Source organism: Acipenser ruthenus, chromosome 10, assembly GCF_902713425.1.
Source record: "Acipenser ruthenus chromosome 10, fAciRut3.2 maternal haplotype, whole genome shotgun sequence".
NCBI lineage: Eukaryota > Metazoa > Chordata > Actinopteri > Acipenseriformes > Acipenseridae > Acipenser > Acipenser ruthenus.
In genome coordinates, this window is record NC_081198.1 from 47,614,503 (window position 1) to 47,641,817 (window position 27,315).

At 37.1% G+C, this 27,315-nt stretch overlaps 1 protein-coding gene across 2 annotated transcripts in view; it reads right to left on the minus strand.

The window, feature by feature from the left end:
* LOC117412417 (inactive dipeptidyl peptidase 10-like) overlaps positions 1-27,315 on the minus strand; it is a 182,163-nt gene that overhangs the window by 105,376 nt on the left and 49,472 nt on the right. The window contains exon 1 of one of the 2 annotated variants that reach the window (XM_034020839.3): positions 10,397-10,842. The exons of the other annotated variant lie outside the window; for it this stretch is intronic. Coding sequence (XP_033876730.3) covers positions 10,397-10,450 — 54 coding nt within the window. The 5' untranslated portion in view covers positions 10,451-10,842. Of the gene's footprint in view, positions 1-10,396; positions 10,843-27,315 lie in introns of those variants that run through there. 2 annotated transcript variants of the gene reach the window in all.

A 27,315-nucleotide genomic window follows, 5' to 3' on the forward strand; every position in this document is an offset into this window, starting at 1 on the left:
TATCACGATTCTTTCTCTTTCTTTCGGAAAAAAAATTGACAACATTTATTCTACGCTCTCCCGTCACAAACCCAGTTTACTACTTGACCACCTTGACTCAACTTCAGTTGCCCCTCCTGCTCTCTCCTCTTTCTCTCCTCTCTCCATTGCTGATGTCTCCGGCCTACTGTTGAAATCAGCTATTGCCAATACTACCTGAACCCCTGGCCGGCTAATCTTGTCCATCTCTGTGCTTCTGATCTTGCTCCCTCCATTATGCACACTCTAAACCTGTCCCTGGACTCAGGCTCAGTTCCTGCTGCCCTCAAGTTTGCCCGAGTTACGCCTGTACTCAAAAAACCTTCCCTCGACCAGACTGTCTTCTCTAATTTCCATTCCATCTCCAATCTCCCTTTTCTCTCCAAAACTCTCAAAAGGGCTGTTGCCAGTCAGCTGATGAAACATCTCACGGATAACAAGCTGCTTGAATCTCTGCAGTCTGGCTCCTGGCTGCATCACAGTACTGAAACTGCTCTGCTCCGGATTGTGAATGATCTCCTGCTTAATGCTAATGCTGCTGCTCCCTCTGTGCTTGTCCTCCTTGACCTAACAGCCGATTTTGACACTATAGATCATAGCATTCTTCTTGACTGCCTTCAAAAATATACTGGGGTCTCTGGAACCTGTCTCTTCTGGATGTCTTTTTACCTATCTGGATGCATGTGGTCTGTTTTCTATGCTGGATGAAGTGGTGTTGCAAACCCAGTCATCTGTGGTGTCCCTCAAGGTTCTGTACTTGGGCCTCTTCTCTTCAACATCCACATGCTTCCCTTGAGTCACCTCATCTGCCAACATGCCATGCCTCATGTTTGACTCCTATGCTGATGACACCAAGCTCTACTTAAAACTCGACCCTGGAAGCCCCTCTGCCATGGTCCGGCTCTCAGCTTGCATTCAAGACATCGAGGCCTGGATGTCTGCCAGTTTTCTTCAGCTCAACCCTAGCAAATATGAACTCCTTCAAGTAGGATCTAAAACTCAACTTAACAATCTCAATATAGCTACCCTGAACCTCGGAAACTGTCTGCTGCTGCCTTCCCCCACTGCACGAAGCCTTAGTGTACTTCTGGACAGCAACCTCTCCTTTGATGCCCACATCTCCTCCGTGGTCAAATGTTCTTTCTTCCATCTTGAAACATCTCCAGTCCGTCCCTACCTTTCTCTCCCGGATGTGGAGATACTTTGTCATGCATTTGTCTCCTCTCGACTCGACTACTGCATCTCTCCCTATGGTGGTCTCCCGGCACGTGCCATAAACCGACTGCAGCTAGTTCAGAATGCCGCAGACAGGATCCTTACCAGATGTAAAAAATGTGAACACATCAACCCCCGTCTTCCCCAGCTGCACTGGCTACCTGTAAAGTTAATTATTACTTTCAAAACTCTCCTGCTCACCTACAATGCCCTTCATCACAGGTCCTGAATACCTCTTCAACCTGCTGACCTGCTATGTCCCTGCCCGCAAGCTGAGGTCCTCCGACTCTGGCCAAGCAAAAGTGCACCACATTTGGAGAACGCTTGTTTAGTTTCATGGCTCTCTCCCAGCTTTGGTGCGTGATGCTCCCACCGTCGCTTGCTTTAAATCACCTCTCAAGACCCAGTTGTTCTCTCTTGCTTTCTGTTATTAGGTGTTGTGTCATTGCTACTTTTTTTTTTTACACATCCACAATGTTTTAGAATTCTCTTATAACATCCTAGCCTTGTATTTAATGTATTATGTTTGTTTGTTTGTATTTTTACTGTATCTTGTAAAGCACTTTGTGGTATATAAAATATTTATTATTGTATTATTATATATGTCTAATTCAGGTCAATGCCTAATACAATCTGGTAGACAGCTCCTATAAAGTGTTTAGGAGGTATATGTTTCTGTGGCATTGTAACAGGGCGAGCAGCCCTGTATATTGTTTGTTTGTTTCTTTTTAGAACGAGGGTTCATCCTCCGCCCCTGTGCAGATTATTGTTTTTGTTTATTATGATTTATTGTATTTGTCGGCGAGCGCCGTATGTGTTATTGTTTTGTATTTTGACGGCGTAGCCGTTTGTTTATTTTATACTGTTTAGTAATGTGGATGGGGTTTCCCATGGTATATAATTAAAACTCGTGCAGAAGGTGGCCTGTTATAAAAAGCCTGCAGCTCGCTAACTCGGGTGGGGTGTTGGAAGGAGAGAGCGAGAACGAGAGGAGAGAAACAAAACGAAACGTAAAGATTCCAGGAACAGTGACAGCAACTGCCCAGCCTGACCTGGGATCGTATTATTTATTGTTTATTTTGTGTTCGTGATTTGTTTTTGTTTAACCTTTTATTTTCGCTCTTTGAGCAAAGTGTTTTCTGTTTGAATATTTTATTTATTTTTTGTTTGCTTTAAATAAAACGGCGCCCGCGCCACTGCACCGTACCTTTTGTTTTTGTTGTGCATTCTTCTGGTCTGACGTCACCACTCAGCCATTCCTGTCACAGGCATGCTTGTTAAATTTATTTTTAAGCAGACATTAGGCAGTAGTTGATTTCATGTGCCTCAGTAAATCAAGACACATTATTCTAGTATCTTCAGCTCATGTGAAAATCTAATTATAACACTGACTTGATTTCACTCAAATTATTTTTTTTCAGTAGAACAAAAAAATGTAATCGCCAACTAGTCCAAAAGGAAAACAATTTAATTTCTGTAATGAATTTCAGTTTGAACAATTACATTAGGAGATTAACTCTTTGACAGTCATGATTTCAATTTACAAATTGTTCACCTCATATCTATACAGGGCCGACAGTTTTTTGTTTGTTTTTTTCAGTTACTTCCCACATGGAACTAATATACTAAGAAACAAACACAATATGGATTTTTTTATTTATTTAAGTTTTAATCCATTCCAGTCTGGGCTTTATTTCATAGAAAATCTTATGAAGTCCACCTCAATGTCAACCTGCAAAGATAGACAGTGGTTAAAACACTTTAGAAAGAAACAGCAAGAAATAGCCTTTGCAATGTATATATATATATATATATATTGTAGCGTGCACGGGGGTAGGGGTTAGGGCTGGTAGGTGACGCAATCTAAAAATGAACACATAAGCCTGATATCTGCTTCTGCAAGGGAGCTGGCTCTTTTTTACACAGGTATTCGCACTATATATATATATATATATATATATATATATATATATATATATATATGAACACTCACTATTTTAATAATTAGCTACATTAACATGGTTGTTTACCTAGTTATTTCTACCGTGCTATCTGAAGCAGGCAGAAGCCGAAGCATTGTAGCTAATTATTGAAATAGTGAGTTTTCAGTTACTTTTCTTCTTCATTACATATATTTCAAAATATGTTGCAATATTTAATATATAGCTATCATAAATACAGCTTGCTATAGTAAATATGTATTTTTATTTAAAATCATAAAGAAAACACTTTATGAAAACAAATCTCAACTGGAGGGTCAATAGCTTCTCAAAACTGCACCTTTCTGAGACCTACAGTATGTAAGCTAATGGAAGTACAAAACAGGTATGATTTATGGAGTTATTTTGTTAGTTATTTTTCAAAGTCTGCTCATGAATAAAATACAGTTTAATTTCACAGTGTGTAGAGAGATGAAAAATATCTCTTTATTTCATATGATTCCTGTCTGCCTGCCTGACCACTGAGAACTTGAAAGGGAAATACTAGCTATGCTGATGTTACTACATCCATGGTGCTGGATATAATAAATATGTTATGGAAGATAGTTCTAAAAAAATAATGCCAATGGTTAAAAACTGTAAAGAACTGTCCCTGTGCAGTGATAGCAATATTAAATTAGCAAGTTCCTTCATGCATAATGTTTTTTATGAAACATGTCCTACTTAGTCCTTTTGAAATCTCCAAGCCATCGTTTATTACCTCAATTATAACTGAAGAAATAACCCCTTGCAAGGGTTCCGCTCCAGAGCTTCTCTATATGAGTATTATCCAGATTAGAATATTATGAAGATGCACTGACACACATGGCACTGAAGTGGATTCGAAACCCTTCAGATTTCAATACAATATTAACCTTGGTGTGACAAAGGGTGGATGAATGTCGCTAATCAGCATTGCAATTGAAATTGACCCAATTGTACAAACCTTGGTGACTGAAAAGATGTTAAGGGGAAATCTGCATTGTTTGCATTCTACAATATTTATTGCAATTATTTCATTAACAGCATTTGCTTTTCACTCATTTAAATATAGCCTCAATGTACTGCACATCAATCTTTTTGGGTTTAGTAGGATTTCCCACCATAGAAAATATATAGTACAAGATGGCCTTGACAAGTGCACCCTGTTTGTAAATCAAAATAAATGGGTTCTTCTGTGATTCCCTCATTTTATATGTATACTAACTTTAATTATTTTTAGTTCTAAACACTGTTAAATTAATCGACCAGATAAAATATATCGATTTTCAAACTGTACGCTACATAAAAATAATGAGCAGTTTTACAGATCCCTTGCTAGGATAATTTGTAACCATCAGTGAAGAAACAATGCTGTTGCTGTAGTCAGTACAGGACTGCTTAGTGCCGTATTTTGTGTCTCTGTCACTATCTTTTAGAGCCTAAATATGAATTTACAATGTCTATAGCAGAAACAAGGGAGGGGGGGTGTGGATAAAGGTTCACAAAAGAAGCCTAGAACTTGTTACTGATCTTCAAAGCAACATAAACCATTTTCTTACAACCCCATAGTTTCCAACCTCTATCCCCTGTATGCTAGATTAAATAACACCTAGAACATAGTTACTCCCAATATACAACAACTTCAAACCGTGTACGGTATTATTTCATTCTCTTTTTTTTATCCCATAAGGTTCAAGGTGGTATTAAACCCATGTACATATTTTTTAAAAAGCACATGTTACTTACTTGCCTGTAACATTGCCAAGATTGAAATTAAGTCTGCACTGAAATATAAACCATTATCATTTATTCTAATCCCTTAATTTTGAGAAATCCTGAGGAGTTTACCCATCTCCAGGGTTCAGTTTTTGTTTTGTTTTTCATATAGACCACATCTTAAATTTAGCAACACTAACAATAAAAGTGATTAAGGAAAAGCACTGCTGAAAAATGTAAATGATGCATACACACCAACAATCCTAAAATCTACTGCTGTCACGCTGCAGTGCACACTCGTATTTATAATATGCATCTGAACTGGTTGCACAGTACTGTTGCATGGTGCACCAGTGGGCATTGCTGTATGATTTATTGCTCCAGGTTCACCAGGTTAGTTTGGGACAGTTCAAGATTTCTTTAGGAGATGCAGGACTGCAAGTATTATTATTATTATTTGTTTATTTAGCAGATGCCTTTACCAAGGCGACTTACAGAGACTAGGGCGTGTGAATTATGCATCCTCCCATCCATCAAATCAACAGTACGAAGGTCACTCTTGAAATCAGGACTTAAAGGATGTGTTGCAGTAAGGATACCAGTGTGGAGTAGTCGTTAGGGCTCTGGACTCTTGACCAGAGGGTTGTGGTTTCAATCCCCGGTGGGGGACACTGCTGTTGTACCCTTGAGCAAGGTACTTTACCTAGATTGCTTCAGTAAAAACCCAGCTGTATAAATGGGTAATTGTATGTAAAAATAATGTGATATCTTGTAACAATTGTAAGTCGCCCTGGATAAGGGCGTCTGCTAAGAAATAAATAATAATAATAAATAATACCTCTGTTAAGAAAGGGGAACAAGACTAAAAGGCTAAAATATGCACAAGAACACAGAAATTGGACTATGGAACAATGGCCACATTTTTGGTCATTTTTTTTTTTAATTATGTAGAATCTGCAAGTGTTTCCAAACTATCTTAGAAATATTAGGCAAAAGTTTAGAGTCATTATTAATGGGATTATTTTGATCTTTTTATCCATATTTTCATAATCTAGTAGATCATCTATTTTTAGTTTATCCACTTTTCTTAACTCTGTCTCTATAATTCTTTCTTTGTATCCTCTTTTTTAAGATTTGTTTTTAACAAGTTTCTTTGTTTTACATAGTCACTGTCTTTTGAGCATATTCTTTGTATTCTTATTCCTAGACCCTTTGGGATTGCCCTTTTAGTGTGTATTGGATGTGCAGAGGACATGTGTAAATACTGGTGCATTTCAGTAGGTTTACAGAAGAGGTCAGTCTCAATTGAACCTTCTTCAAGTTTTACTATGGTATCTAAAAACTATATTTCTTTTCTTGTTTACTGTGTACTTAATTTGTAAATTTATGAAACTGGAAAATAGATTTTTCTCCATGTATCCAAACCCCCAAAATATCATCTACAAACCAAATGTATTCTAAAGGTTCTCTTTTTCTGATTTCCTAAATAATTGTTCTTCCCATTTCCCCATGTATGTACTGGCAAAATGCATTCCTAATTTAGATCCTATTGCTGTACCATAATTTTGTTTGTAATTCTTATCAACAAATGTATAATAACTGTTTTCTAAAATTACGTTGATCGTGTTCAGCATTTCTGCTGTTGGTATTGATTTATCTAGTCTATTATCTAGTGCTTTTTGACAAGCTTCTAAAGTTTCTTTACGAGGGACACTTGGGTACAAGGATTTTACATCCATGCAAAATAAAATTGTATTCTCTGGAAGGTTGTGCTTTAGTGATTCAAGTCTTTTTAAAAATTGTGTTGTATCCTTAATATAGTTTGGTAATTTCTCAACGTGTGACCTAAGTTGTTTTTCTGCTATTTCATCTATTATGTGTGTTGGGTCATCACTCGTGATAACTATCATTCGCATAGGGTGCTTTTCTTTGTGCATTTTAGGATTACCTCTTGCTAGGCCTGTTCTTGCATTATGTGGCTGCATGTATTTTTTAAAATTATTTTGATATAATATCTTTATTGTATAGTCTCTCCACAATATCCTTAACCTCTTTTACAGATTTATTGATCTTATTGCTTTTAACTTCTTTATATGTATCCATATCATTTAATATATGCATTAATAAATAAGGCATTTAAAATGATTTATTACATCACATTAGCTGTCTGTTGAAATCTTAGTACAAGCTGCAGGAGGTTCACAATAAACTGTGGTTGCATAGGAAAAAAAGACCTTCATATTCTTGCAATAGGACTTCTTTAAACTTGTCTGAAAGCATTTATTTTAAACTTGAGGTTTCACCACCTTGGTAACAAGTCAAATGTATTTCAAGCAACAGCTATTCACTGCTCTTTAAATGATGGCAATTGAAAGAAGGGACCCAGGAGAGAGTCAGCATAGTCCAGCTACTCTAAATGATTAGTTATTATAAATCAGAAGGCATCAAATCGATGATCTTGTGGTGGCTACCTCTACTGATAGTCTGCATTAAATCTGAGAGCTATGTTCAGCCCTGAGGGTGAGACTCATAAGCAGCATTAAATCATTATGCAAGGAGCTTTAAGGTGCTTAAATTTAACAGCATCCATCATGTACACTAATCTTCACCCAATCATATTTGGGCTTGCAACGCTGTAAACAGAACAAGCAGAGAGGATACAAAGATGGCAGGGCTGGCCTTGGAAATTGTTTCCGTCATCAGTTTTACATATTTGATTTGTAATTATGTTGTCAACTTGGAGCTCAATAAAGTTAAACAGAGGGATGAGATATAATGTACAAGTGTTCTCCTCGTTTGATAGACATAGACTGTACTGTTGCAAGATGAGGTTGTTTCTGTCTTGTTTTTCTATTGTATATGTTGCTATGCTTTGTCTGTGTATTTTCTTTAACTCAATGTAAAGGCAAACTTATAGAAAGTTATTGATAAGGACACATTCCTTATTTGGGTATGATATATTGTCGGTGTCGTGCAGTAATATATTGTTTGTGTCTTGTAATATCTTGTAGCAATGTATGTTATGAGCAGGGTGTGCGTGTAAAATTGCATGGATTGTGAGTATGATTATCTTAGAAAATTAGAAGGACCAAGAGAGAAAAGGTATGAGATGATACCAAGCTGTACTGGAGAACAGTTACGAAAAGAAAGAATGGTTGAAGAATGATGTAACCATAGGTTAGGTATAAAAAGGCTTATTAAGAGCTCTTTTGTTTAGACCAGAGAAAGAAGAGAAGACTGCTACACTGTTACCCTCGAAAGTCTAATAAAGCATTAGTATTAAAGCGGATTAATTGTTGTATTGAACAAATCATTTCGAGTTAATCTACAAAATAAGACTCACACCAGTGAGCCTGTTAACAGTACTGTGACACTATTGTTGTCATCTGACCTACAGATACCTCTACTACAGTAAGCTTAACATAAAGCTCTCAGAAACACCAAGATCAATCACATAATCAATTCAACACTACACTAAAAAAAAGCATTAAAGTCTTGTTTTTCTTATATTTTTCTTTTAATCTTTTTCAATTGTCTGCCTCGTTTCTCCATTCTCCATTTTGCAACCTATTACTGTCCACTTATGCTTTGAGTTGTGATCTCAGCAGAAATACTCTTAATATCCCCTTCACATCATTAAAATACATACAAATTCAGCCCATACCACATTCCCTACGGGAAAGGGCTATACAAAAGATGCAGTCAACAGGCACCTTTAAGTATAGTATTGTCATCTCTGATTGCTTTGTGAAGCAATTGTTATTCATATTGTAATTTGTAGGTTATCATAAGCCGTTATGGGTATTATGGGCAATTTAAAAGGTTAATTTAATTCATTAGAATGTTATTTTCTCAATTACTGTTATTATTAGTTTATTTAGCAGACAGCTTTATCCAAGGCGACTTACAGAGACTAGGGTGTGTGAACGATGCATCAGCTGCAGAGTCACTTACAACAACATCTCACCCGCAAGACGGAGTACAAGGAGGTTAAGTTACTTGCTCAGGGTCACGCAATGAGTCAGTGAGTGAGCCAGTACCTTAACCGGGGACCTCTTGGTTACAAGCACTTTTCTTCAACCACTGGACCACATAGCCTCATATTTATATCATTCCCTAAAGCATTAAAATGCAGTGTTTACCTTTAAATTCTACTGTCTGATTTATTTGTTAGCTGTCATAACAGCCTGTCATACATTATAAATACACATGCTACTGTATATCATGCCCTGAACATGGCCATCCATAATGAGAGATAAGCTGCAACCAGACATCTTAAGATGGAATGACAGTCTGAAACAGTCTCTGTCATTTGTCATTTAAATAAAAACACATAGATAGTTGGAACTCTCATATCATAAAACACCAAACACACAGTTGTTGAAATTGTTTTTTTGTTTTGTTTTGTTTTGTGGTTTTTTTCTTGGAAAAAATAGTTAGAATAGTTAGGGTCATTACTGCTGGACTGCTCACAGTCCTGACAGTTCCATTTCAAGCACTACTGAAAGCTCCTGTGTGCAGCAGACTGTATCAGTGTGACAATTCCCTGCAATTTAATTCAAATAAATTTAAACTTGCAAAGTAATATATATATATATATATATATATATATATATATATATATATATATATATATATATATATATATATATACATATATATATATATAAAATGTAACATCATATTATAATTGAGCTCTGCAAAACATGAAAGATAATTAATACAATTTGTTTTTAAAAAAATCTGTAAGGCATAAAATCCCGAGATAAACTAAATGACAAGAAGAGAATTCCAATCTTCTATAAAGTGAGCATACAGCACCATCTCTGGCAGTCTGATCCCAGTCCTGGAGATCATTAATTATTCATTGGCCTGACAGGTGACTATCCTCTTAGAACCAATTGATACAATAGCGACATCTGCATCACAACAACTGCAAAAGAAAGGGGGCAAATCCTAATAAAAGCTAACGGAGAAAGGTTAGGGACCAATCAACACATTTTTCTTAAGAATGTTAACCCTTTAAATCCAATTATTAATCACATTAACATATATATATATATATATATATATATATATATATATATATATATATATATATATATAATTGCGCATCTTTACCTCTTCATCTGTACTAACAATTACTACCAGTTGAACACTGACAAACCTCCAGAAAAACAGACACCTTAACAAATATCCTCTTAAATATTTTGATGTAACACTCCCTTAACTCCTAAAATCAGTAAACCGGTTGTTTAGCACTATAGTATTACATAAGAACAGAAACCTACTGAATACTGTAAGTCATTACCGGTGTCTGTATGTAGACTGTGGTGCATTTACTGCATTTGGGAAACTCTACAGACAGTCAAGAATAACGTTTATTTCCATATACACTAATCCGGCAATGCGCTTAACAACAAAGTTTAGAAGGCAGGTGTTGCAGCATATCACCGTTGTTTTATTTTGCTTCGTTATTTGGTTACCTGCTCTTGTTGCTGGTTTCCTCTCTGGTTCTGTTGTTCCTTTGTCGCCGTCATTGTAAAATCATATAATTATTATAACTTCAGTTTGCTGTTCTTAACTGTGCAGAGGATGCATTCCAATACCACTTTCTCTATCAATTCGAGAACCCGATATCTTCAGGATGTGGGCACCGAAAAGTAAAGCACCAGTGTTCTCCGAGCAAGTGTCAGCAACAGCAGAATCTAACGAGACGCAGGATGAAATGGAACTGTCACGATTCTGAACTGCCAGTCTGTGGAGATACCTGGGGTTCTGTTCACATTCTGCAAAAGCACAACCTACAGAAGTAAGCCTGGCGCTGCTGACAGTACTGTAGCATCCAACCAGCAGACTTCCTTGATGTGCTGCTGAGCCCAAATAAAGCAGAAGTGGATCCCGGCGTGTGCTGCTGCGTGTGATCTGCACATCTGGGGCAAAAATCTAATTGTCAAATTCAGTTTCCCTCCTTGGAAGGAAGAGACCATTTAATCGTGCAGTGGAAGGGGTGACTCATAATGGGTATAACCATTAACTAGCACTCTGCAGAATAAAGCTGTTTTACAAAAACCGTCGAACTTTTCAAGTAACGGCATTGGAGTATGTTTTAACCCTTCACGGCCCAGGGCATGTTCCCATACCTATGTAATGCCTATTTTTTCAATGTCAAATATATTGGACTGTGTGGGCAAATAAAGTATCACTTGTCCAGCAATATCTAATGTGTGGATTTTAAAATGGGGGATACGTTTTATAATGTTTCACCCATAACTTCAACACATATTAGATAAAGAAGAAACTATGTACGTTCTACCACAGGCTTAGCAAGTAACAGCAACAATTAAGAACAATTACATTGTGATTTGAATTTTTTACTAAAATAATTTGGTTGGATAAATGATTTCCTGAAAAGGTCCAACAAAGAACCAAGCTATGTTGTGTTGGCGTCTGGAGTGGAGGAAACGGGAGAAAATAGCTGTTGCAAATCATTGTGGAAATTACCATAAGCTCTACTTAACCACGGCTGCTAAAGCTGATAGGTGAAAGCGGAAAGGGAATAACATTAAACACATTATGAAATCAGACACAGGGACCATTTCAACCACCCAGACGACTTATATTCCTACGCTTTTTAAATCATTAGGGTTTACGAAGCTTACGGCGTCCTTGCGCCCTAAAGTAACAGCCACGGTGCTCTTATTTGTTCTGTATTAAATCCCATGTAATGCAGTCAGACTGTGGCAGTTCACATTAATACAGGGATACAAAGGGCTGTGTCAGGTTTACATCTGTATCTATCAAGTCCAGTTGCGCACCTGAAAAAGTGGGTGTCACCGTATGCAAATGAACCGTTCACCAGAAATAGTGGGCGTACCTAAATGCAGCTGAAGTGTTTCTGCCCAGGGTGAACTTATTCTCGCTGGAGGTGTTACAATAAGTATCAATGCTTCCAAAAGTTATTATAAATACACAGTGCATTGACAAAGGCTATATTCAAATACTGTTTTTAATGTAAGTAATTCTAACCTTATAAGCGACAATATAGCGCTTATTAATTTTTATTTATTTTATTTTTATTATTTTCTCCGCAATTTGAAACGCCCAATTATTTTATTATGCTCAGCTCACCGCTGCCACCCCTGCGCTGACTCGGGAGGGGCGAAGATGAACACACGCTGTCCCTCCGAAGCGTGTGCTGTCAGCCGCCCGCTTCTTTACACACTGCGAACTCACCGTGCAGCCGCCTCAGAGATACAGCGTCGGAGGACAACGCAGCTCTGGGCAAGCTTACAGGAAAGCCCACAGGCGCCAGGCCAGACTACAGGTGAGCCGAGAAAACCCTGGCCGACCTAAGCCTCCCTCCCCCCGGGCGACGCTCGGCCAATTGAGCGCCGCCCCCTGGAAGCTCCCGTCCACGGTCGGCTGTGGAATAGCCTGGACTCGTCCAGGCTATAGAGCGCATCCTGCACTCTAGCGAGTGCTTTTACTGGATGCGCCACTCGGGAGCCCCCGCGCTTATTAATTTTTTGATTGTTTTTTTATTAAGATACTGTATGTGAATGGTGCATGTCATCGGGTACATTTTATAATTATACAAAGTTTTACTGGCACACTTTTTTTTTTTTATCACTTTTCTACTTTATAAGCTGTGCATTCACTGTGATCCCCAATATCTATTAATATTCTTAGAGGAATTCATAGATATGATATTTGAAAGGATAATGTACTGTACTGTTCTTGTTTCTATAGCTTCAGGTTATCTTCTCCAGTCGCTAGTCCAATTCACCATGGGGTCTTAGCTGGAGTGACATCCTGAGTTTGGTAAGTAAAGAGATGGGTGTGAAACACACTGTTGTTCTTCACTAATCAGTCCCTGAGTAATGAGGGGTCTGGGCATTCTGAGGCTTGATGGATGATGGAATATCACAAGCTTGCTATACTTTAAAGTGACCTGCATGCAAAAGAAATGTTACACCAAGTTAATATTAATCCTCGTTGAAAATTGCATGTTGTCTATCCCATGGAGTGAACTGTACACCTAATGAGAAACCGTGTGTTGTTGTATGAATATACTGTAACAACTATTCTTTCAACATGCACAGAGTGTTTCAGAAGCCTGGAACCATAGGTCAAATAAAAAAATCATCATGCATATGTACTCTCCCATGAATGTGGCATTTAAGGGTTCTAGGGGTGCATAGCTTTACACAGATAATTCACAAAAGTTAAAAGGCTAGCAATCCACCATCAACCATACAGTACAAGTAGATGGTCAGTACAGACCTGGTAGGTTTCAGTTTCCATTCCTTAGTTACACACTCCATAGTTATTTTCTAAAGTATTCATGATTGACTATGTCTTGGAAGGCTAGACCATTTGGATATTTTTTACAGATGTATATGATTAACTTACTTAATGAGATAGAAAGGAGGCCTCATACATTGCTCTTAGTCACACTGTGTGCTGCACTGAAGAAACAGTAATTGCACATAAATCTCCTTGACTCTCCAATGTAACCCACAAACAGAAACTAATCTCGTCCTCCAATTTCTTCAATAAACTGATTTATCATTTAGTAATTCCACTCTGTTTTTAGGAAGACGTTTTTCAGTTTTTAAACTGTATACTGCCCGGGAAGTTAAAATGTTGACTATAAAGGTCATCTATTTTGGAGGACAAATAATTACCAAGGCTTTAATACTCATAAGAACATAAGAACGTTTACAAATGACAGGAGGCCATTCGGCCCATGTTGCTCGTTTGGTTGTTAGTAGCTTATTGATCCCAGAATCTCATCAAGCAGCTTCTTAAAGGACCCCAGGGTGTCAGCTTCAACAACATTACTGGGGAGTTGGTTCAAGATTCCCACGATTCTCTGTGTAAAAAAGGGCCTCCTTTTTCCTGTTCTGAATGCCCCTTTATCTAATTTCCACTTGTGACCCTTGGTCCTTCTTTCTTTTTTCAGATCTTACTCATTGTCTTACTTCACACCTTTAGTGCTCATTACGTTACTTTTACATTGACTTGGATGAAATAGATTTATCTTGCTACTCGCCCCACTATGAAGGAAACCTTGTTCAGCAAGTCTCACAATCCCACTGGAGTCTCCCCTCCCAGTCCACGGTAAGCAAGATACTTAACCAGCTTTTAAAATGTTCAATCTTCAGATGTGACTGTTCTTTTACAAGATATTTCCATACAAAATGTTCTGAGTTGAAGGACATTGTCCCAAGAGTCAAGATTGGATGTATCTCATGGGTACATCAAATCACAATAGAAGGTATTTCCAGTAGCATTTTCTTAGGTAGATTATGTGATGTGCACCTACCTACAGCCAACTATATCAGCATATATATATTGTCAAGCAGACATCATACAAGCATGGTCTAGCAGTGGTTAACCATTGTAAATGATGAATAAATCGGGGTTGACCAGGTATTTTGTTCATGCTATGGTTTAAACATGATTCAAATATCGTGGCAGGTCTTCAACAGTACCTTCTAAAGCCTATAGGTGTATTGAGAGGTTTGCACTGAAATAGTTATTTGCCTGGAATTCACATAGCTAGAGGGTCTTATCTAACAAATGATCAACTATGGCTTACTAAACAGAAGCTGTAGAGTGGCAGAACTTGATTGTTTTGTATGACATCTGTGAGCAGCTTTCTTTCACATCAATGCAACTCAATCTATTCAGCAGAGCTGGGGTGTCAACAAGGAAAATATAATAGCCCTACAAAAATAATCTAGCTATCTCAGGTGATTGATGACAGTTTTTGACGATCACACTTTCAAAGCTGTAAATGAAACAGATGAAGAGCGTGTGAAGACAAGTAAGCAGAAAAGAGTGTCACAAGGCACTTACAAGAAACTGTAAATTTCACATGCCATCTGTTGTTTTTCTTTCCCAGACAGCAATTCTTACAGCCTTGAGCCAGCTAGGAGTATGGATAAGTACAGGTTTGATCAATAGCAGCTGAATAAACGACCAGCCTCAGCTAACACTATATCCACAGTGTTAAGAGAATAAACTAAACAAAACAATGCCCCAGAGGAGTATTGGGGTAATTAACCCTCTGCAATCTCAATGGACTTTGACACTAACTGGAGCACTGCATGCTCTTGATCATTCTGAGTGGAAGTAAGAAATATCACGATTGCATATGTGACGTGGTATTTCTTATTGGTGTATTTCTTGCATCCACTAGGGGTAGCGTGTTGCAGGGGGCCAGGTTCATGGTTACACTCTGGTGTACCTGCTGAACTTGGAGAAAAGACATGTTTGAGAGCAGTTGGGGTGCATAAAACTTGTGAGTTTTATAGTCAGCAGGATGTGATGACTGAAACTGAAAATAATGTGCTGATTTTTAACAAGAAAAATATATTAGTTAAGATAACTGATATTTCACAAGAAGAAGAATACATTAGTTAAGATAACAGGTTTTTCAGATCTGTACCAAGCTGCTCTTTAAGGTATGTGGACATACTAATATGTTTATGTTTATATTTTCTAGGTATCTGTGCAAAAATTGTTAGGCCTTTTTTATTTATTTTTGGTAACACTTCCATTACATTGAGTGTCTCTAATTACTGTGAATTTAAATAGTACTTAGCAAATACATGTGTAATTACACATAATGATAATGTTATTATGCATAGTTATGATGTACTTAATGTGTACATATTTTTGCATGATATATGTAAAAGGGATAGGGTTAAGGCTGCATACATAGTAAAGTGCTACCTTTTTATTTTATTTTATTTTTGTGCACGATTTTTCATGATGGCATGATCCTGTTCTGTACATTTAAAGGAAAAGTTTACGACTCACTTTTACGGTCTGTCTAATTATCTATTGTTCAAGTAATGTATGTATGTATTTATTTTGTATTTACTTTATTATTTGCTTGAGAACGCCTGTCCAGTGTGTTCAGTTTACTAGGGTTACATAGTACTTTTTTCCAAGCTGTCTTCCCTTAAAGTTTACTGTGGTGTACATTGAGAAACAGCACAATTATCAAGCACATCCCAAGGTTTTATAACTATAATAAGGGTTAAAATGCTGTGTAGCTTCTGCAAAAACATTACCCGACCAAATAGAATGAATGCTGGCTGTTAAAAATACCACATGTTGTTAATCAAAGCAAGCAGTACCTTGCTTAATGATCTTAACAAGAAATAAGCTGTTACAAATATATTGTATTTGGTGATTGTTATTGGTTTGGCTGAGAATCAGGCCATTTAAAAACACTTAACTATAAAAGCAAAATTGGATTGTATCGGATTGTGCATGCTACTGTGGCTCCTGGACAGATTTAACTAATGAAGTGGTGTTTGTGTATTATAGAATATTTGAGCAGTGTGTATTCAAAATAGCATTTATTTATCTGGCTGTTTTAAATCCCACTTTGTAAGTATTTTATTTCTTCTACTCATAAAAAGAAAACGCTATTAAATACAGTGTTGTTAAGTGCGTTTAGAGGGTTGTCAAAGTTTTGATTTGGTCCCAGCCTAAACGTGTTTAAAATCAAACTTCATTGCAGCAAGAACTACACCCATCTGTTTTTTTCTTTAGGCAGTTCATCCCACAGGAGATTATGCTCCAAGGCCCATTCATATGCCACAGATGATACTTTACATGACCTTGAGTATTACTGGAAGGAACGCAATTTGTTCATCCATGAAAAAAAATCCCTACCTTAATATAGGCTTTTTTTCATCTGTATTGAAAGGTGCTGGCTCTTATTCACACATTGAAGGTGACTGATACTGTATACAGACACACACACACACACACACACACACACACACACACACACACACACGCTTATATATATATAAGCGTGCACTTCTACTCTATTGGTTTCCCTAAAGGAGCCTGGAATACATGCATGTGCCAATCATCTGCCCTTGAAAAGCAAATGTAAAAGAGGATGGTAAAATATTGGAATTTCTGTCTGTGCATGTTAGGAGAGCGTGCCAAAAATACATACACAAATCTCATAGTGTATTGATGTTTTTTACTGTCCCAGATGAGGGTTAAAACCAGGGCACGTACTGTACAGCACAGCACAGCACAAGAAATTAGATCCTGTAATAATGCTGCTCAAATCACTTCAGTGTAAGTCGGCTGTCATCCCCGTTTTGATGCAACACAAGAGATTATCATTTAGTTGCTAACTGTAAGGGAAAATACTTACCTTGTTCGTGCAAGCTCATTATGATATTAAAATGTTATCCTCTAATATCTAGCAAAGGTTGAGCAGCAGTAGATCATCCCTTTTTAAAAATAGTATGATAGAGCCAACACAAAAGTTATGCAATAAAAAAAAGATATGATTGAAGGTGAATATTTGCTCCATTAAGTTTGGGGGCAGGTATACTGTATCAAACTCCTACAATGAAGCTAAAATGCACTTTCTAGATTGTTTTATTATATCTGCAGCACGCCCAATTGAATTTAAATCAAATAACTGGATTTCTTTTTTTTTAAATCGCCCTCTAGAAACAAATTCCTCAATGATCAGATTTGATACGCTGAATATTTTCAATTTTCATGCGATTTCCCACTATAATAGCTAATAAATGCACCTTTCACGCTGTTCCTGTATCACACACACAGCTTTACAGTACATTCTTATAGTGCTCCTGTTATAGCGTGGCCCTTTTATACCATAAACTCGGTTTTAGGACGATATGATCACGGCTCCCATTTGCCCCGTAATACAAATGGATGCTTATCCACAGCTGTTGTCTGCAGTATTGTACTTGAAACTTGGTTAGGTAATCTGGCTTTAACATTTGCGCTGTATGATTTTTTTATTAGATGAAGAAAAACTGACAAAAAAAACACAATGTAGGAGCTAATTGTATAAGTAAATGTATGGTTTAAATGCAGCAGGCAATCTATTCAGTTACATGTACATTAGATTTATGGTAATTCATTTTCAAATAATGCAGTTTTCTGAAAAAGAATTCTGATTTCAAATGACACGTAAACACAGTTTTCAGAAAACATATTGGAATGTTATTATTGAATTAACTGTTTCAAGTAAAGGAAACACAGTAAAGCACATCTTTCATTACATGAAAGGGTGATATAGGGCCAGACCAAATCAAAGTTAGCACTTAGGGAACGAGGACGCGAAAGCACAAGAAAAATTCCAAGCGGAACCAAAACAAGCCCTTTTCGCCCTTCAAAAAGCAGCTATCGCTTGTTGACTACAAGTGGGTTGAGAAGGGGGAGTGGTTTGCTATCACCCAACCAAATCTACTCAATTCCAACTATAAATCACATCGCAAGACTTTTTCATGACCGGGTTTTATAGTCAAAGCTATCGCGTATTAAGCAAATAGTAATAAATAAATAAATAAATAAATAACACTAAACATCCTGATATTTGCAAAAAAAAAAAAAAAAAACATCATGCCTCAAGACGCTCCACAGACGTCATATATCGAACTCTTGCACACAACACTGAATAGTTTAAAATTAATAATTTAAGGTATCAAATATTATTATGTGTATTATTCCTATTATTATAATGTATGTTGTGTTTGTTGCACCCTTTTTTTTTTTGCCAGTTCGAGTTTTATGGGCAGCAGTGTGGAGTAGTGGTAAGGGCTCTGGACTCTTGACTCTTCATGTTGTTTTCGACTGTCCCTCCTACTCCTGCGAAACTTCTCTCCGCTCATTTCGTGGATTGGAAATGGCTAGTTTTGGTTTAGTGATAAAGAAAATGCGATATGGAAACTAGCGATATTATCACATAAACACTCTTTCGCAAGAGCGGTCAGGGTTTGATTTGGTCTGGCCCATATGTCAGTAATTCAAGCAAACAAAATCCCCCTCCAACCCCAAATTCAGTCACCCAACTTCAACAATGGTATGGATCTTAATGCGGTAAAACATTGTGAAATAAATACGTAAATAATCAAAAAGTGTGTTGTATCTGCCCCATAAATCATCAAGCCTCTAATGTAAAATGGTTAGCTGCTTTTTAATTTTTCTAATTTATTAACAATTGCACACTGATTGAGTTCTCACTTAACAGGTCATTTTATAGAATTTTTTTCTTTATACTACTTTGTTCCATCATATAATGACAGGACAACATTTGATAAAGGTGTATAACAGATTGATTGAATACAGGAGCAACTATTATGTGGATTAGTTTAATGATCTTTGCAATTTAACATTTTAAAACCTATTAATCACCCAATTTAGCTGATAAGCCAGCAGAGCATTTATGATATGGCATCTAATCAAGAAATGGCTAAGTGGTACCATCAAGACTCTAAAGTTTAAAAATAACACTCACTGTTAAACATTTAGTATTTTAATAACTTTGAAGTTACTAATGAAAAGAGATTAAATGGGTCACAGGTAGTGTGTTGGGAAGACAATCTTCTCAAGGACATTGTGTGTATATTTCAAAGCCATTTGACTCTGCTTTAAAACAAACTTAAACTGGAAGTCTTATTAGGGAAATTTATGGATGATAATGCACAAATAATGCATTAACAATAATATGTTGAAAGATACACCTAAGGGCCATTGGTTATCTTGAATAAGTATCTGTCATTTATTCCCAAAAGCAATTCATATTAATATTGTATCGTAAAATCTGATGATAATAAATGACCCCAAAGACTGTAAAATATCACTGTGTTGGTAGATGCATCTTCCTGCATTCACACAAAAGGCTAACGCTGCACTAATTCATCTTACCATAAAATGTAAAACTTCATGAATAATAAGCATTTATAGGCTTCAAAACGTTTTAATGTCCAGCTTTTTTAAACTATTCAAATTGATGAGGCATCACTTCTCGATGAATGCAGTGTCATTGTGGGAAGCAACAGAAGACATTTTTACACTATATACTATGAAATGAGTTCCAATATACAGGCACTGCCTTTTTCAAATGTATCATAAATGTTATTAGATCCTGAGATATCTGCAAATCTATGGGTTGGATTACAAATCAGTGGCAAGTAAGCAGCAGGAATAGGAAATGCTGAACTCATACCCCTTCTCCACTGGCACATCTGACCCGTGAGGGCTTGGTACGGTACAGGTACGGGTGGTTCTCCACTGGCTATTTGTCGAGCCGAGCGAGAACCAAACCATGAAACTCTGGCCCCACAAGACATCTGAATCCGGCTGCGAGCCGAGCCGAGCCAGGGGCATGGTTAAGGATATTCACCATTACGTTGCATCAGTCAGTATATTCCATAAAGAAAAACAACAACCACATGGTGGGCCGCCAGTGTGATGAGAGAAAACTACAGCCTTGGGACATTGAGGAAGTGCAGACTCTAGTTTGTGATACACTTAACCCACACACTCAAAAACACAAAATTCAACCAATTTTCTCATCCTTGTCTTTTATTATATTAATATAAAGAAAAAAAAGGGAAAATAAAAACATTTCTAAACTTTTACAAAAATATAAATCAAACAAAATATTGTACAGCTGCCTGACGAACCAGCAGGGAAGTACAGCACGGCATTTTGCATTACAACGGCGGAATTTTCATCAAATTGATTGTCATAATAGGAACAGACTCCTACGTCAATATTATAACATCATGGATAGGACCTCAGTATATTTGTGATATTTTATTCTTATTTTGATACTTTATTATTATTATTATTATTATTATTATTATTATTATTATTATTATTATTATTATTATTAGAGGGATGTCTATCTGTTCCTTTTCATCAAAGTTTCCAAAATGCATTTAAGGCTTTGAAGAGATTTTCACTTTCTGATTAATCATCCACATTATCTGAAGCTTCCTCTGCTTTTAGTAATATAATTTCTGCTGAAATGCAAATGGTAGGAACACCCCCTGTCAATGACAATCTGAACATAACTCCTGCTGTGTAAATATTATTAGCAGAAGTAACATAGAGACCTACTTCACCACTTACATTAAGTGTAACAGCTAGCAGTAGTTTTTCTGATTGATAGCTCCCACATATCAATTTATTTCATTAACTGTGCTTCACTGGATATGGCAAATTTAACACTCAACTTCCCCAGTATCCCATCAGTTTTAATTATCTCTTCAGGACCTTCTAGAAGAGATACATCCACAACCATATGAACCTCAGTGGTCTACATACCTATGACATTGTGCACAAATAAGGTTTTCAAAGTCCATCTCTCCAGACAACCAGCAAAACAGATCTATCCTTAACATCCTGCTGCTCTGCTACATACAGTATACTGGTATAGTTTAATCTACCCAATGCTACAGTCAATCCCACAGGCTCAGCCTTCCATGACATGAAAACAACTCAATGAAATTACGGTAAAGGGTATTCAAATGACTGATTTACAGTATGTGGAATAACCTCTTGTGTTCTCAAGATACATGTGAAAATGTGTGACACCCACGATCTGATCCTCCCAATAACTAAACATGCTTAATAACATAATAACTAGTTTCATCACAATGTTGTAAATTTACTATGATCGTCTCCACTACAGCCCTGTTGCTGTAGATTTTATCCCCTCAATAGTATACTAAAAGAAACTAGCAACCACTTAGAAACTGCCTGTACTGTATTTTAAACTACACCCTAACACTAGCAATAACATTGATTGATTATTGTGTTGCTAATAACCAGTGTGAAGTATGTATCCCTCACCAGTACTGACGCTAATAACCAGTGTGAAGCATGTATCCCTCATCAACAGTGACTTTATTTAGTACCTTTTGTACATCCCAAACACACTGTATCCCAGAGGCTGGTTTGGACATGTAGCTTTAAGATATTGATGTTGTTTGTGTGTTTGAGCCTTAGGCGAATTGAAATATGAACAGAAGCAGCTTCTTTTTTTTTTGCTGAAACAAAAATCATTGCTTAAAACATAGCTATGACAGAGGAGGATAAGAATGGGGTCAATGCAGCATGGGGAAGATGGTTTCTTGATTGAAATTCATGAAATACACATTTGGTTAAAAATGTGCATTGCAGAAATCCACTGTGCCGGTACGAAACTCAGTAAACCTGTGGCCTGTTTTCCGTGTGCTATGAATCTCCATGGAGAATAACAACTGTATGTTACAACATACATTATTTCTTAGAGGAACAGTACCATATGTGTGGCTGTTGGGATACAATAAACTGTAAGGCCTTAAAGCATTCTTCTCAGTCTCAGTTTAATAGCACTACCTTGAAGCTGCACACTACCTGAAGCTTGCATGCTACTTTTGTAGTTGTCACAGCTAAAATGTAAAGATCTGATTAAAATGTCAACTTCAGCTCAATATGCTGTAGATGTCTTTTGTATTCAGAATTTAAAATGAATTCTCATCACACAGCATGCTGTTAAAAAACAATCATGTGCTTATAGTCTGGATTGGCAGTTTCGGCTGTCAACTTGTATATCATTCTCTTTGGTCCCGCTAGTACTGTAAATGCTTTTGGCTCAATGCTATTATAAAATATGTCAATGTCCTTTGCCAATTACTCTACATACCAATACATGACAACCCCGATTTTATGTAGCTCCTAATATTATTCATATCAAACTGGGTTTTCTGAAACAATCTGACATGGATGCAGTTAACAGAAATTTCAGACTTTTATGAAACTGACAGTTCTGCAAGACTTGGATGACTAATGCCCAACAAAATGCCTATCTGGAGCTTTCTGCTCATGCATTTTTGATGTGTATGAAGCATTGTTTGTCAATCAATGCATTGCTAACACTTTAACAGCAGGATCACATAAGGCACCCTAATGTTTAGTATTTTTACTATTTAATATTTAAAGAGTAAATGGTTTTGAATGCCATTTTTCGCTGCCCCTTAACCTTTTGTATCAGAGCTGCAAGCAATAAGGCAGCATTCAGGTGTGGTATATACGTGTTTTAAAATAAAACCTTGTATGGCATGTTCAGAAAGTCAACACTTATGTCTAGAAGTTTGATTGAATATTGACATGGAACAGGGAAATAATGTGTGTCATAAAGCAACACGGTATCTCTCACCTAATTGGTGAGAGGTGCCATTTAGTAAAATAACGGTACAGCTTAAATATCGGTGTCAACCCTTTAATCTGCTTTAGGTCATATGCAGTATTCATAACATGTGTAGTACTTGAAGTGCTTTGCAAGGTGTTCGAATGATACAACTAGGGAGGGGTTTTGATTGATTTACTCAACAGAGATATCCTAATGTCATCCATTACTGTCAATTGGACGGCGTTTTCTTGATCCATAGCAGCACTTCAGGTTAAATCTGATAATTTACTTAATATAAAATACACTTCCCTTTATCAGCTGTCCAGTCCAGTTTAATTACATTCTATAAGTTATCAAAAATGGTAGGTAATGCATGGTTGCAGACATGAGCTTAATTTAATTCCAGAAACACCCATATGGACATGTGCCAGTATCACTGAAATTAGAACACTCTTCCTGGCCTGTGTGACGGGGTGCCCGCCCCTTTATTAATGTATATATTATTTTGTTGTTATTGTTATGATTTATTTCCATTTTTATGTATATATACACTGCTGTGCAAAAGCCTTAGACATGTTGCATTTTTCTACTCTGATGCATTATGAGTATCAACAATTTACTCAAAGCCTCCACTAGTGTTTTCTACTATTATAACAACCTTGACTCACATAAAGAAGGAAAAACATTGAGTGAAATAGCTCGCATCACTCGATTTTCAAGGTGTGGTATCCGAAGCATAATCTACAAGTACAGAGAAACATCACCTGTAATTCACAAACCCAGTTTTGTTAATGCTCATAATGCATCAGAGTAGAAAAATGCAACATGTCTAAGACTTTTGCACAGCAGTGTATATGTATTTGTTTCTATTATTATTATTATTATTATTATTATTATTATTATTATTTTGCTATAGTTTGTTTTGGATCGGCAGGGAGGGCGTTAAATTCCTCCCTGCCAGAAATACATGTGAGAATGTGGCAGGAGCCTTATTTAGGTAATTGTTAATTATTGATTAATTGGACTCCAGCCACATACTATAAAAGCCAGGAGAAAGCCTTTGTCTGGGTGGAGAGCTGGAGAGTATAGGCGACTGTTTGGGGAAGAAAAGACAAATGAATGCTACTAGTGTGATTTTGGAAAGGTACTTGTTTTGTTTATTTTGTCTTGGTTTATTTTGGCCCTTGTATTTTGTGTTATTTTAATTTAAGAATTTGCAGTTTTGGGGCTCCCGGGTGGCGCATCCAGTAAAGGCGCTCCTCGCAGGATGTGCCCTATAGCCTGGAGATCGCTGGTTCGAATCCAGGCTATGTCACAGCTGACCGTGACCGAGAGTTCCTAGGGGGCGGCGCACAATTGGCTGAGCGCTGCCCGGGTAGGGAGGGCTTAGGTCGGCAGGGGAATCCACAGCTCACCGCGCATCAGCGACCCCTGTGGCCGATAGAGCGCCTGTGGCTCTGCAGCGGAGCCGCCAGATCTGTGTTGTCCTCCGGCACTATAGGTCTGGTAGCATTGCTGTGGATCTGTAGTGCGAAAAATGACGGCTTGGAAGGAGCACGTTTCGGAGGACGCGTGTTTCAGCCTCCGTTTCCTGAGTCGGCGGGGGGGTTGCGAGCGGTGAGCCGGGGATACAGATAATAATTGGGCATGCTAAATTGGGGTGAAAACCGGGGTAAAAATAATTGGCGACGACTAAATTTATTAAAAAAATAAAATAAATTTGCAGTTTTGCCCCTTCCTGGTCTGGTGTCACCACACGAGCCAACCTGTTCGCACCTGATATCTCAAATATTATTATTATTTTATTATTTGTTTATTTAGCAGACGCCTTTATCCAAGGCGACTTACAGAGACTAGGGTGTGTGAACTATGCATCAGCTGCAGAGTCCCCTACAATTACATCTCACCTGAAAGACGGAGCACAAGGAGGTTAAGTGACTTGTTTAGGGTCACACAATGAGTCAGTGGCTGAGGTGGGATTTGAACCGGGGACCTCCTGGTTACAAGCCCTTTTCTTCAACCACTGGACTACACAGCCTCTTATATACTGTATATTAGTCGGTTGTTGGCAAAGCATTTACATGAACTCTGAAAGTATGTCTTCACATGAGTGGTATGAAGACAATTTGAATCCTAGTTCTCACTCTATGATCAAAGGGTCTTTGGCTTCATAGTTATTCACATGTTAATGCCATATCTTGAAGAGCTGTGGTAGTAATTGTAAAATTAAAAAGGAGAATGCTGACTTCCAAAAAGCAGCCTCTCAGAAGAGATATCTTAAGTTGAATTAGGTTGTGCACTTTGCTAGAGCACCTTTAAGTGTAATATACAGTTGTAAGGATAAAATAAGCATTTTTTATATATTGTAAAGCTAAGATTTTAGAATTAATTTGAAATTTGAGTTCTAAGATTGATTTTGTAACAAAGCAAGTGATTAAACAATTAGCTCACTGAACTTACAATAAAAAAGCTGTCTGTTCAGATTCTGATTCATATTAATTAGTTCAGCTAGCTTGAATGTCAAAGCTAGATGTCCATGTATTGTGAATAGTAAATTACACTTTTATCCATGGTTACAATTTCCTGAGAAGCTTTTTTTTATTCTTGTTGTATACATCATACAATTAGATTACCTTACAAAGATTTCTACATTTAGTTACAAGCCTCTCTTCCAGTATACTTCATTCTCTGTTTAACCTTTAGATTCTGTATAATAAAGTTGCTGCTTGCAACCGATATCTCTGTTTAATACAGGTCTTAAAGATCAGACCATGCCAAATCTGCCCTAGCCACAAGCTAATGTGAGCCCCATATTTAATAGCACCACCTCCAAACACACACCAAGGCAATGCTAACTAAGCCCCCAATAGGCATTTACAGTAGGTTTGTAGTGTTTATCATTTTTATTTCATTTATCATGACAGAGCTGTGTAAAATAAGTCATTCTCCCATGCACTGGCAGTCCACTGAGGAAGTGGGGTTTATTCTGGCGATATGTTTTCCTCTCAAGTCAGTCATCCTTCCATTTTAATAAGTTATTTATAACATTTCTCACTGATACAGGTCTGCTACTTAGACATTTAATGAACCATGCTAATATGAATGGTGTGTTCTTTCACGCAAAACACACATCATTTTTCAATGCAAATTTAACAAAATCGACCAATTGAAAGCATCCAATGTAAACTGTTGATACCATTCCTAAACACCAATTTGACCTAAAGTGTCATGCAACAAAGATTTTTTTTTTCTCATTGTTGCATTCAGTTACTAAAGCAATGTTTTTTTTAATCTTTAAAGAGGATTTCAAATCAATATATTTCTTATTTCCAGCACCACACTGTAGTACAAGAAAGTCTTTGGTAGACCATGTGAATGGAAGAAGCAAAACATATGTTTTCTTAACTAATGCATTATAAGGGAATTGGCTACTGAGCGTAGCCAATTCTATGAGGGGGAAACAATTATAATTTTAAAGCCTTAGTTATTACTCCATTTAGGGAATAATGTTAACTAACTAAAAGTACCAGTTTCCAGCAGGTTCATAAAGCTTCATAACCTTCATAACCTAAGTCTGTTAATAAGACCTGATTTTCAAAATGAGACCTGAGATCCCACTAAGCCATGTGACAGCACCTGGCTTACTATTTTTTACTGCACCAGATGTTGTCCCATTTCATTTCAGCCAAATTCATGCTTGATTTAGCTAATGTTATTAACTGCCTAGTTTGTCCACAATATACAGTCTACATTTAAAACTTGAATTTAAAATCATGCTGCAATCATACATAACACAGATCACATAATAAATAATGGATTTAAGAATCTTGTAACTTGTATTGCACTAATAGTGGCTAAACTGCTCCTTGTTAAATTAGTCCTACTTTCCCCTTATATAACCCCTGTTGCATCATAGATTGAATGCTCCTGATGGATTGGATTGTAACCCAGGATCCGTGTTTTTGTAATTTTAGTAATGTCTGACTTGTTTTCCATTCGTAAAGAATGACTTTAATCTGGTACAAAGATATAGCCTGATACATGATAATCTGAGATCCAGGAACAACCTAACACCATTTCTGACTCTGCCATCAGAAATCACACAAATCACAGAACCTCTCTAATGCATATTGCAAAGCAGAAAAAGCACACTATGACAACAAACATATACACTCCTGTATGTATATTCATGATGCATGTGTTCTAATATGGGTTAAATGCACAGTCACAACCACTACTGCCTATAAACTAACAGCTGAGCTGAGTCACAGGCTGCCTCCTACACTGCACCCAACAAGGTGCAGACCGCTTTTGTTCTGAATTCAGTTGGATTTCAAGAATTTAAGGCCGTTCATTAAATTGATGGCATTGATTCAAATAAACCAGAAGTCTTGTGAAGGTAGAATACTGTTTTTT